Consider the following 13,796-nt stretch of genomic DNA (forward strand, 5'->3'; position numbering starts at 1 on the left):
ATGAAATCAAAATTATAAATTAAGCAACAGAGGATTTTGAATAGATTGCTAAATACTAGTAGACCCAATATGTGTGGCAATAGGGTGGTAATCAGAAGAACAAGTTACTGCAACTGAATTGCCTAGAAGAAAGAAAAGCAGATTTAGGGAATGTACCTGCAAATTGATGTATTAGCATGTATTGCATGTTTCTCATTTACTAATGGCCAGAATTTAATATTACCAATGTTTTGACAGCATTGGAGAGAGAATCATTTTCACATGCAAATGATAATAACATCTTCTTCTTCCACTTGTATTATAATTAACCTTTTTTTTTGCTTGATCTTTTGTTAGACTAGTCTATCCGTTTTATTCTCTTCTTTGTATTTTGCAGCTCAGCTTTGTCCATGATGAAGGAAGCAGATATAGTGAAAAACAAGTTATTCAAAATTGAACAATCTACACTTTAATTTCTATCGATTTAAATGCATACAGTTTATTTATATTTATCATTTTATCTGTTCGCATTTTTTCCTGTATTGTGGAAATGTATCTTGCATCTTAAAGAGAAAAATCAGTAAATGCTGTTTATTTTATTAGATTTAATAAAGTATATAAACTACATCTTTAAATCATATACATATATATGACCCAGTTTCTTGTAAATTATGGAGTATATAAAGAGTAACTTGCACCTATAGGGTGGAAAAAAAATAAAAACACTAAATCTAGGGGGTTATTTAAACTGAGACATTTAAAAAAGGAAAAATAAAAACAACATTTAATTTCTTAGAATGTGCATAGAAACAATAACTTGCCGTTTTCTTTTTTATGCAACACACAAGTCTTTTTGTGAGTGATCACCTTTTGCAATCAATTTTCTACAGTCAGAGAGCTGAACTACTGTTTAGTGGTATGATAAAGGATGCTGTTCAAACTTCTGCTTACAAGGTAGTATTTAATAATGAAAAAAGAATAGCCATTCTCATAAAGCATGCTTAGAATTGAGAACTTAATCAACATGAGTTGAATTCTATTGAAACAGATTACATTTCAAAACATTTAAGGCTGAAGTTCAGAGAAAAGCTCATAACTTGTGAAAGTCTCACTTAACAGAGGGTCTACATTTCATTACAATTGAGCTTCAACGACTCATAATGAAAGCAAACAGCATGCAAGTTGAGATATCTTTTCCAATGCTGCTTTTTAAAAACTGTTTTCCCGTCATAAGACCAATATTTTTTCCCAAACTTGGGATAATTCTTGCTCATTGACAAACAAAAAAATATTTCCATTTAAAACTGCATTGTTTGTAGATTTAGTGTCAAAAAGTCAAAGTAGTCTGCAAGAAAAGTTTAATTAGAAGAAACAGTGATTTCAGATATCTCTGGAAAATAAAGCCTGCAACTAGTGCACAGAGCAAAAAACAAACAAACAAACAAACAAACAAACAAAATTAAGGAACCCTTCCACCTCAGGCACCTGTACATGATCTGTGAGGATATGAACTCTCTGAACATAAAAAAACGCTTCAGCTTCCTTGGAAGCTGGACCTTATTCCAGTGGACAACTTCCTTTGACCTGTAATAATTTGATACTTTCATCTTACATTACATGTATGTGAGGCAATTCACTGCAGCCTTCAGACCTCCAGTTTGGACAAATCACTACTACTCTATACAGGCCGCTACTAATCTAACTGAGCCAGGGATTGAAAAGGGGTAGGACGACACAACAGTAGGATCGATTGGAGCTTCAAATTTGCCTGCTTCATGAGAGAGAAAGGAAACATCTACATTTTTATTGTGGTGCTATTTCCAATTTTTACCAAGCAGATATAATTCAGAAAAAAAAAAAAAAAAAAAAGTCAAAAAGTCCTTTAAAGCTGAATCCTGTCTGATAAATTCTGAACAAAATGAAAAAAATACATTACTGAAACATGATGAGAGCTGTGGGAACCAATTAAGGCTTGGTTTCTTAGCAGATAATGTTGTAAATGCCTGTGGTTGTATTTTTGTTTTTGTGACAATTGAAAAGAAGTCAAGAAAAATAACAGGAAAATGTTAATTCTCCAGAATAAAGTGGACTCTTAGCAGCATTTTGAACTTTGATTTAAAATAATGGAATGAGTGGATTTAAAACAATATTTCTATGAGTTTTTGCATTTGAATATTAAATACTAAATCTGAAGTATTCTGCACTGTACAGATACCTGGAAAACAGCTGTTCAATTAGTGAGTGATGAGAGGAACAATGATGAGGTGGAGAATGCAGCCAATATAACCCATCAGAATCAGCTACTCCTAAGATTGTAAAAGGCAAACTATTAAGACATTGAACTATTGTCCCTGCTGCAAAATCCACTAAGGCAATTTATCAGAAGAAACTCTGAAATGCTATGCAAACTAAGCAGGATACTTAAAGGGGTATAGGACTTATGGAGTGCCAGGGTAGGTGAATTTGGGGAACACAACAGTTCTGACATTGTACAGGATTTATTACAAGATACTTAGGGGTAGAAGCAAAGATGTGGAAAAGGGGCAATCAGAGTGGATAACGAATGAAAAAGAATGGGATCACCAGAGTTTGTCCTGTCCTGTCCTGTCCTGTCCTGTCCTATCCTATCCTGTCCTGTCCTGTCCTGTCCTATCTTATGCTCTAAATTATTTTTTCTGCAAGTATATTTTCTGTTTGCAGAGAGGGAACCCACTAATAAACTTCAAGCCATACCAGCCAGTAAATAGGATGAGAGGTCTGGGAGCACCTCCTGCCCTCCTTCTGCTCACAGAGGCTACCCCTTCAGGACCCCCCTGCTACCAAACCCTTGCCACATAAACTCAACACAACAGAACATGTTTAAAGGATTCTGTTCTCCCTTCAAATATCCTGAACCACACACCAGGGTGCCAGCTCAGCATCCTTTTCAAAGATACAGTCTCTAATAATGTAATGTATTAACAGAGATGTTATTCATGTGCAATGAATTACTGTTCAGCCATAGGGTGTTTTTTGCTTTGAAGCGGCATTCCCTTACTTTCCCTTCTCTTACATTTGTTTTGCTGTTATGGCAACAGCTGTTCAAACAGACCCATATATATATTTTTTTCCTCCCTCATATCTTTTAGTAGGTCACATCACAGAAAACCAGGGCCTCTTGAACTAAAATGGAAGACTAGTATATAATGAACAAAAATATTAGCAGACCAGCCCATGTATCACCATCGTGAACAGTGCAAAACTGTGCTATAGAAATTTCTCAGATGACAAGTCACCACAAGAAAGACAGATAAGTAAGGTGTTGCAATAAAAACAAAATGTTGTTAACCAAATTCATTCGTTGTGTAAATTTAAGCTTACAGCTGTAATATCTATTCAAACTGACAATTTGTAAGATACAGAATAATATATGCTTTAATCTTAATTTAACTATTTAGTACTAGAGTCCTAGAATTTTTATAAGATTGGAGAAAAATGTATGGATCCAACAGCAACAAATGCAGTGAATAATGATTTCAAAACATCTTCCACTGGGAATTCCCATGTCAGTTTAGATTTACCTTGTGTTTCAAAAAAGCCTTTGATGCTCACTTTATCTCACTTTTTTCTAACAAATTAAGCTTTTCCAGGAAGCTATCACTAGCAGCCTCTCCAAATTTTAAAACGTCTTCTCAAAGAAACCAAGAAATTTAACTAGATATAAAAGAAATCTATTTTTCTCCCCATTCTATTCCTCAGAGTTTATGTGCATATCATCTACTACTGCATTAAGCCTGATTTATAGGCTGGTCCTGAGTTCTTTAACTCAGTGAAAATGGAAAGGACTTGACTTCTTCAGCTTTCTAAGAACAGATTTTCTGCCTGTTATTGGTGAATGAAAATTGAACCTCTTTGCCTAGATGCCTTGGGTGTGAAAAAAGAATCCTGTGTCCTTTTTTTTTTCTTTTTTTTTTTTCTTTTTTTTTTTTTTTTTTGCTTTGTTTCGCTTTCAGAAGAAGTGAAATTAAGCTCTGTATTTAGCTGTTCAAGAAACAAAAAGTGTGTTTCAATTTGTTGACCTGAAACGTTTTTGTTTTTTTTTAAATGTTGACATTCTTCTCACATTTGCATGGGACTGTGTTTTGCCTCATAGTATCTGTACTTCTGAGTGTCTTCTCTCTTTTCTCTTCTGCTGATATCTATAGCCATGAAAAGATATTATCTTAAGACTGGGATAGACTTCATTTCCATTGTACACTGATATATATTATTGCTGAGCTACAACCACGTACCATGAGAGAGGCAAACCACAGAATATATTAAAGATGCCACTATGAGGAAACTAGAACTATAAGGACCACAAATAAATCACTGTAGACAGACAAGCTGAAACAGAATTTTGTTCAATGTCAGCTTTGCTAGTTTTAATTATTCAGAACACTTCATTTTACAAGAATAAATATTCAATACACAAAATTTCTGCTCTAATTTAGAGGAAAAGCTAACATCCAAATATTGAACCTCCAAATGCTAAAAATCATCTATTTCCATCAGCTCAGTCATCAAAGCATAATACAATGCAAATATGCCTATGTAGCATTTTGTATATACCAATTTGTTCATTTGTTTATATGGGAAAATTTCCTTTAAAAATAAAAAATAAAAATCTTTTACTGAGTGAATTCAGATCTGAGAAAATGAAACACCTGCTATTTTTCTGCCTGTTGTTATATAATGCTCTCAGAACATCTCTACGCTTCTATAAATTCTGCTATAACTATTCTACCATCTGCTCTATATTTTGGGTTCCTCCCCATCCCCATTCAATTTCTGTAACAAAGCAGATGCTTTTATTTTCCACACTGGCAGCAAACGTCTTGACAAGGCAGCCTTTAACTAATGCCCTAAGTATAGACTTACTGCATCCTTAGCAGATGCAGATGTTCAGTACCACTTCCATGTTTCCATGTCTCCTTTTACCTCTTGAAGTACTAAATCAAACTGTATCAAATGGTGAAGGTAGAAGTCATTATCTTATAGCGAATAAAATATAGCAAGGTATGAGTAACTATGAAGAAGAATGTAATGATGGAGTTGGTCATATAAAACTAAACTAATCCAAAAAATGGGGCCTTCATTGTAATACAAATCTGAAGATGATTTTCAGAATGATGAGAACATCCATTTCTCTTTATTAAATTCCTGAAAAACTAAAGTTATAGTTAAAAAATGATTAATTACAGTTATAAAATTAATAATGAAAAGTCAGGGGAAAAAAAGGAAAGCTAATTAAAAAATGATTAAGGCTAATCAAAATCTTGGTGTAATATGCATAAAAATGAATTGGAATAACATTTAAGGAAAAAGATTATTCAACTTAAATGCTTAATTAGAAATAATCTACATTCTCTGGTAAAATTCAGCAAAAATAAAAACACAGAAATTTAGATGAGATCTGACTAGAAGCTTGAGAAGCAAAACAGCCTGGTTAAGAAATGCTTCAAATAAAACAGTATTATATATTTGACATCTTAAAATCATATCAAAAAGATAATAGTCGGTATCCGTTCATCTGCCACTATTTTCTGTTGTTGCTAACAAAAAAAACAAAAAAAACCAACATAATTCACTGCTTATGAATAAAATTAAATATCTACTGTAAAAGTCTGCCTTAATAATCTGTCCCTCCCTTAACAGTAAATAGGTTTTTAAAAATTGTAAACACTTTAATCATAACAGCTTTACAGAAAAACAAGTAATTCAAATGCCCAACATTGTCAGCATTTTGAACAATAAGAAAGAAATATTATTATCATGGTAATAAAATGCAGTGCATTTGTTAATAGTTGGCTGAAGTAACATAGGCAAAATTTTGGAATATGCTTGCTTGAAAACCATCTATTGCTGTTGCTTACCAGTAATTTCATTCTGTTACACTGTGCTACATTATCTGCACTTTGTACAGGGAGGTGTACTCCACACACAAGCTTATGCTCTAATCTTAGGTTTCTACTTAAAGAAAACTCACGGAGGTAAAGAAAATCTCATGCTACTTGGTCACAACCAAATAAAGCTAGAAGTCATTAACTGTGAGGTACTTTTGAAGGATTATGAGCATCAGTCAGAGTCAGAACCAGCAACAAGTGATGCTTTTTTTTCTTTAATAATATGTCCCAGTTTGAATGTACGACCAAGTAACACCTGAACATGCACTATTACTTATTGCTATAATTTTTTACACTTTATTGTTTGTAATTTGAGCCTTTTTGAGCCTGAGGAAAAGATTAAGAAAAAGTAAAGCCAAATGAAATGGTTTGCATAACAAGAATCTTATGAATACTTTGGAAACATCCAAATCAATAATTTCTTTAGAAAAACGTAAGGCCTAGAAAACACGTTCCCCTCTAATCTTCCTTCTAAATATGACAGTCAACATTAATGTTCACAGAAATACGTTTCATATTGTATTGTATACAATATGAATATTGTACAGTATTCATACTTTATTACTAAAGGTCTAACAACTGCTTTCTATTTTTCACCTGGAGATAATAGAAGACCTTTCACTCCTGAAGAAACTTTCCTCTATCTATATATCCACAATACTGAAATATGTTTCCTTTGACACCACCCCTCATGGCATTCTTCTGGATAACTTGCCCAAGGTTCACCTTACAAATCTGGCTGGCAGCCGATCACTGTCAGTGCTCCCCAGGGCTTAATTCTAGACCCAGTCCTGTTCAACACTTTTATCAGTGATCTGGATGCATGAGTGGAATGCATCCTCAGCAAGTCTGCTGATGATACTAAGCTGCAAGGTGCTGCTGTCTCTCTAGAGGTATGAGAGGCCTCACAGAGGGATCTAGATAGACTGGAACATTGGACAATCATCAACGGCATGAAGTGCAACAACAAAGGTAAATGCTGTGTTCTGCAGCTGGAACAGAGTGGTGCCAGACAGATACAGACTGGGAGATGAGGATGGAGAGCAGCTCAGAAGAAAGGGATTGTAAGAAGAAAGAAGAAAGGGCTGCCCTGTGTACTGGGTCTGGCTGGAATGTTAACTTTCCCGGCAGCAGCCCATACAGTGCCGTACTCTGTACTTGAAGCTGGAACAGCAGTGTTATCACACCAGTGTTGTGTCTACTGCTGAGCAGCAGTGGCACAGCATTGGGCCTTTCTCTAACCCTCCTAGGGGGTGGGCAAAAAGGTGAGGAGAGAAACATCACTAGGGCAGCTGACCTAAACCAATCAAAGGGATATTCCATACCATGTGGTGTCACACTCAGCAATAAAAGGTGGAAACAGGAAGAAGAGGGGAGGGGTGGGCTCTTGTTGAGAAGACGTCGGTCCTCCTCTCGAACACCGGCTGCGTGCGTTGAGGCCTTGCTTCAAGGACGTGGTCAATCATCGCTCATTTGTGGGAAGTAGAGAGTAATTTCTTTCCTCTGCACTTCCATATAGCTTTCATTTATTTTGTTTGTTTTCCTCCCTTTTTTCCCCTTTCCCTTTTATTTCCCCTTAGTTAAATTGTTTAGTTCATGGTAGTCTTTATTTAATTATTATAATTATTTCCCTTTAATTAAATTATCCTTATCTCAACCCGTGAGTTGTTCTTTGCTTTACTTCTCCCCCTCCTTATCTAAAGGAGGGGGAGTGAGAGAGCGGTTGTGGGGTTTAGCTGCCCAGCACGGTAAGCCCACCACACCCTGGCAGCCAAGAGGGCAAACCGCATTGTGGGATGTATTGAACACAGCCTGTCAGAAGAACACAACCAGTCAGAAGAGGTAATTCTCACACCATATTTAGCATTGGTGTGGCCTCACTTTGAATACTGTGTGCAGTTCTGGGCTCCACAATAAAAAAGAAGGTATGTTAAGGTGCTTCAAAGCACACAGAGGGCCCCAAACCTGGTAAAAGGGCAGGAAGGCATGTCCTGCGAGAACAGGCTGAGAACCCTTGGGGTGTCCAGTCTGGAGAAGAGGCCGAGAGGCAGCCTTGCTGCTCCCTGCAGCTCCCTGAGGTGGGGAAGCACAGAAGGAAGTGCCGTTCTCTGCTCCCTGGGAACCACTGTCAGGATGTGTGGAAATGGCACAAAGCTGCACCACGGGAGGTTCAGACTGGACGTGAGGAAAAATTTCTTTACTGTGAGGTTGCTCAAACACTGGAACAGGCTTCCTAATAAGGTGATTGATTCCCCATGCCTGTCGGGGTTCAAGAGGCATTTGGATAATGCCCTTATTATTATGCTTTAATTTTTGGTTAGCCCTGATGAAGTAGCCAGCCAGTTGGACTCAATGATCTCTGAAGATCTCTTCCATCTAAACTATTCTAAACTCTAAATTCTCAAAATCGTCTTCTTCATTGTCAGATCCTTGACTGATAAAGTTGTTGTAAGACTCTGCACTGTCTGTTATATCCCCTTGTAAAACTGGGGGATGCAGATGTTAACTTTATTTGCTTTGAAAACTAGTTTTCTCTTAATTTGTACATTACCTCTATTGGAATTGCTTTTCTTTATACACGTTTCTCCAGCAGACCAAAGAGTGTGTCTTTACTTAGATACACTCAAGTATCTTTTTGTCCCACAGTTCATCAGAAAGACTAATGACTAAAATCTAAAGTGCAAGTCTATTGTGAAGTAAACACCACCATTACTCTATCTGGTAAACTGTGTGTGTGTTAAGTTAATGACTTCAAATTGATTTGTCTGCTGTCTCCACGTATCTCATCCATCTTCACATTTCAACATGCCTTTTCATACAGCTGCTAAAACTCTTTCCGATTCAAGTTTGGAAAGGCCTACTGCAATGCGATGTCCATAACATAATATACAGTGTCACTGAACAGCAGCATACAGAAGTAAAATGACTCTTTAAAATTACCTGTATAGCAAGTGCTCGAGCTACAAGGCTTCTGAGATACTGTAAAGGATCTTCTGGACCTTCCCACTTGCTTTGCCAGGCGAGGGGACACTAAAATAAAAAATACACTTACTGAAAGTACTTCCAAAATTATTTAATTTTAATCTAGCAATCTGAAGGAAACCAAATAATCTGGAAGTAAAATATTTCTATAAAGAAAAAAAAGCAATACAAGTAATTGATCAAAGCGTATAACCAGTAATAGGAAGCTCTTATTTTTGCAAATTCTTTATGTGGCCCACAAAGACACACTGCTGATGGAGAACTTACAAGACACTCTACTATTCAAACAAGAAACATCAGCAGAATGCACAAACACTTCAAAAAGGCCTAAGTTTATCATTTCTCTGAAGCCATAATATGATCTTTTCAGCTGCAGCCACACATTCCCATTCCTTTGCTGCTGCCTTCTCATACAAGAATATGCAGGTGTGTGGCTCTGGTAAAGTGAATCTTCATACAATTCCTCTACATGATAACTTATTTATGATCTTAAAGAGCTTGTAGAAAATGACCCAAGAACAAAATCCTGAAAGATTTCAACATACAAATTTCTAATTGACTTAAAAAGAAAACCTTGAAGCATTGTTTGGTTAGAAGAACAAAAGCATTTATTATACCAACTCCACAGGCATCTATAAAGCACACCGAAATTAATGCTGCAAGATTCTTCTACTTAAAAGAGAATTAGTGTATATCATTACTTGGTGAATACTGCACAATACTCAAGATGTTGAACGTCTCAGTTTATACTGGTTAAATTTGCAGCTGCATTTTCAAGGAGGTTCCCAATGTAACTGCATATGTGTTGAACAGATTTTCAAAATCTGACCACAGAAGTTCATAAAAAATATATCTTCCAAACTATCTTTCACATCTATGAAAATATCTATGAAGAATAATAATGAATTGATAAACTAGAATACATACGGAAAAAGTATATAAAGTAGGTTAGCTGCAAACTTTTTTGCAAAACTATGATTTTTCAGAATAGTAAGCACTATCTTTCCATTTTTGCAGACTCTTGCTAGATATTTACAGACAGCTCCTCTATCTGTCATTTAGAAGGCATTCAACTTAGATTGCTAATATACCACTCCAAGTTCTCTTAGTATAAAAGAGCTTAGCTAATTATTAGTATGGAAACATATTTGAGATATATATTAACATAAGTAAATGCATAAATAAAGAACATTGTTGAAACCATTAGAAATCATACATTTATTGCGTTTCAAACTTTCATTCATATTCTAGCAGTTTCTTCAGGTGCTATAATCTTAAAAGAACTGCAATCATGGTTCTTTTAAAATTTATTTTTTTGTAAATAGGCCTTTATGAACCAATGCATGATCACATTAAATGAAACAAGAACTGTGTATAGAAAATACATTAAACGAATCACTTTAAGATGATAAATATACTGAGGTCTATCTGCCATGGTTATATGAAACTAAAATTAGTCTGTCTGGAGGGCTGCTGAAAAGGTTGCTTTATGATCACAATCCAACAAAGTGATCTGTGTCAAGGTAAATGGGTAAGTATGCAGATGAAACACTTTGTTCATATCAGGAAGCATTGAATTGATATTTGAGAGGGATAAAAACACTGAATTTTTAAGTACATTTTTGTGACAGTGATTGGCTTCATGGTTCCTGCTGCTTCCAATATAAGTGTGTAACTTAAGCACACAAGGAAGCCATATTCTTGCTCAGTAACCAGAAATGTAACTGTAAATACTAAAAAACGGCCATTACATGTATCATTTGCATTCACTGTGACTTGATCTGTAGCACCAATTTCTACTACACAGTCAAAACGTGTTTAAAAAGGCAATGAGATTGCTAACACGAAAATGTTAATTTGTTCAAATTGTATTGCAATTTTGCTCACAAATGCTATCTTGTTGATCTAAAAAGACAAAGAATTTAATTATTGTTTTAATTAGAAATTTGACAGATCAACAAATACATAACAGTACTTGATAAAGTACTTGTTCCGCTCATGAAGATAAACAAAATATGTTAGTAGGGACTACTTTTCATTGTAGGGGCAGTCTCAATATCTATGCATTAGCAACTGACAAACTGCTGCAGGTGAAAAAAACCACTGAGTTTCACATCAATGTTTGACTATCTTTGGATTCATTCCATTTGGATTATTTTTCTATTAATGACAGTGTGTGTAAATTTGCATTCACTAATTGTACTTGCTTATAAACATAACCAGTTTGATACCAGAAAACATGGAGAAAATGTGCAAATTTTTGATACTTTTCTAATATGAAGAATATAGGGTGAAATTATATTTGGTATGATGGCTGCAACTGGTCTGGTGTGATATGGAAAAAATCCATATTGAATAAATGCAGAGTGCGAATAGTGATTATGACTGCAGTACAACTTACATTTTAAGAAACTTTAAAAGTAGAGAAAAGGGACAGATTTACATGTTTTACTGGCTAATATATTCAACTTATCTAGCACAATTTGGTATTTGAAATGGAAATACTATTTAGCAACTTCTAATCTTATCGGATTTGTTCTTAAGAGAAAGCTTGATGCAAGTGTAATAGACTCAGAAGCTTCTGCAAATACTTGAAGCAATATTCTTCTGTGTTTAATTCAAAATAATGGTTCTGTTAGTAAGTACATTAAATATATTTATATATATAACTCTTTCACACACATATATATAAGCAACCTTTATATATACAGTTAACTGAGGGCTTATTTAATGGATAATCCTTTTTTTTAATATCAAAAAAGCATTCTGAAAACTCAATGTCATCTAGAAGGTTTCCAGATAATGAATTTACTTAGCTCCAAAAAACATGTAGCTTATCTAGCAGCAACTTGTCAACCATAAAAGCTGCACAGCACATATGCCTAAACTCCAAATCTGTAAAACAGCTTTGTTTAAATTTTTGAAGTTGCTTATGACTGCTTAATAATAGCTGTTTGTAATGTAGACAGTCATTCGTTAAAGAAGACAGAAATAACCTGCTCTGTACAAAAAACATTGAATATCTTCAGACTGTAATGATTCCTCATGGTACATCTAAGAATCAGTTTTGAACTGATTATAATCACAACCTGAAAGATCCATAAAATAACAAGAATCTCTGGAAGTCACTAATTCATTTTACAGTGACAGTGACTATCAGTAAAGGAATTTAGAGCAAATGGTGACATGAAAATATGTACCAGAATTTTGTTATATTTTCTTGTTGTTTATTTTTTTCATTGCTTATAATATAAATTCATTAAAAATTACTTACCTTCTGATTTAGTAGAGCATTCGCTAGTTTTTGTACTTCAGGACTTAGTAATGAGGTACCTCTAATAACTTTACTTAAAGAAGCAAGTGACTGATGGACACTTTGCACGAGGCGAATGGCACTGAATTGTTCAAGAGTAATGAATGATGAGATTGGAGATCCTTGCTGCTCCACAGGAAGAGAAACCTTCTGATGAATCAGGTTAGAGTTCTAAAAAACACATGTGATAACCAGTTAATAAACTCAGAGATACTATTACATTATATGCCACATATTCTTTGTTAATTCATAATACTTCAAATGACTTTATGTTGTCTTCAAAGTAGTTCAGACATACCTCTTTTTTTTGGATCAAAACTGTAATAATGCTTTCAATACTGTCCCTGAGATGTTCAGTAAAGGCACCATGCTTCTCAGACAACTCTGTCTACCCTATTACTTTAAAAGTACTGGGACTCCTGAAAATTCTTCATTTAGCTGAATCACTGCTTTTAGTAGTGTAGTAATACTGTGTAGTAATATAGTGTAGTAATTACTGTGTAGTAATATTTCAATATAATTATCAGTAGTGTACTCAGCATAACATGACTGCATTGGGTACTATACACCATGTTGCCAAATACAGCTTTCCCTTTGATGAGACTACACGTTGATTGTATAAATTATGACACATAAAGCAAAGAACTCACACACTTCCTTCCAAAACTGGTTAATTGGATCATTGTATCTCTTAAATACAAGATATATACACAGCCATATAGTACTCTATTTTAGGTATATACAGCCTATATATTTCTTTTTCTTTTCATGTTCATTTAGTCTCTACACCTGACATTTATTATCTAGAGATAGAAGGAAATGTTTTACTCAGAAAATTACATATGGTAACAGGAAAATGGAAGCAATTGTTTCTATAATTAACATGTCTACATGAGAGAAGTGGAAACTTCAGTTACACTTCAAGACAAATCCCATCTCATGTGACAAAAACAGATCCACTGATACCAACTGATCAGCAATTTTAAGAAATGCCATCTAGCAAGTTATTCATCAAACATTAACAGATAGGGGAAAAAAGAAAACAAAACACACCACACACTCAAAACAACTGATGGATAGGAGCTGTGCAGAGGAATCTCAGTTCAATACAGCTTTTCTGTGATTCACACAGTTGAACCTGTGCTGCTGGAAGGGGACTGCCTGGAGAGGGTGTCCCTTCCTCTTGGTCTTTAATCTGGGTTCCCACCTGCCGCTGAGCCCTTGGACTCCTATGGGCTTGTGATGTGCCTTTGACAGGCTTCTGCGATGGGCCTGGGAATAGTAGGGTACAATTAACAATACTACTAATAGGCAAGGTAAAATTTGAGCTCCACTACTTGCCATTGTCTCTCTGTGCTCCTTTGTGGGTGAGTGGATGGGTTTTATCGTATAATTTAAGAATTATTCCTCCTTAATACTATATTTTCTTAAACTTGTAATTTAGCAAATTATTGTTAAGTGAACGTAGTAGCAGAAATTACTCTGCTACAGTTTTCTAAATGTCTTGTTGATGTTTTTTTTTTTTAACTGTGCAGTGAAACCACAGCACTAGCAAAAACAATACTAAAAAGTGGGAATAGCAATGTAGAAAGTTCAGT

The 13,796-nt window shown here is 35.0% G+C and overlaps 1 protein-coding gene across 1 annotated transcript in view; it reads right to left on the minus strand.

The window, feature by feature from the left end:
* Window positions 1-13,796, minus strand: part of DYNC2H1 (dynein cytoplasmic 2 heavy chain 1) — a 167,120-nt gene that overhangs the window by 24,949 nt on the left and 128,375 nt on the right. The window contains exons 84-85 of the mRNA XM_032194780.1: window positions 12,160-12,369; window positions 8,844-8,933 (exon numbers count right to left, since the gene is read on the minus strand). Of these exons, the coding sequence (XP_032050671.1) occupies window positions 8,844-8,933; window positions 12,160-12,369 (300 nt within the window). The remainder of the gene's footprint in view (window positions 1-8,843; window positions 8,934-12,159; window positions 12,370-13,796) is intronic.

This window comes from Aythya fuligula, chromosome 1, assembly GCF_009819795.1.
Source record: "Aythya fuligula isolate bAytFul2 chromosome 1, bAytFul2.pri, whole genome shotgun sequence".
NCBI classification, from domain to species: domain Eukaryota; kingdom Metazoa; phylum Chordata; class Aves; order Anseriformes; family Anatidae; genus Aythya; species Aythya fuligula.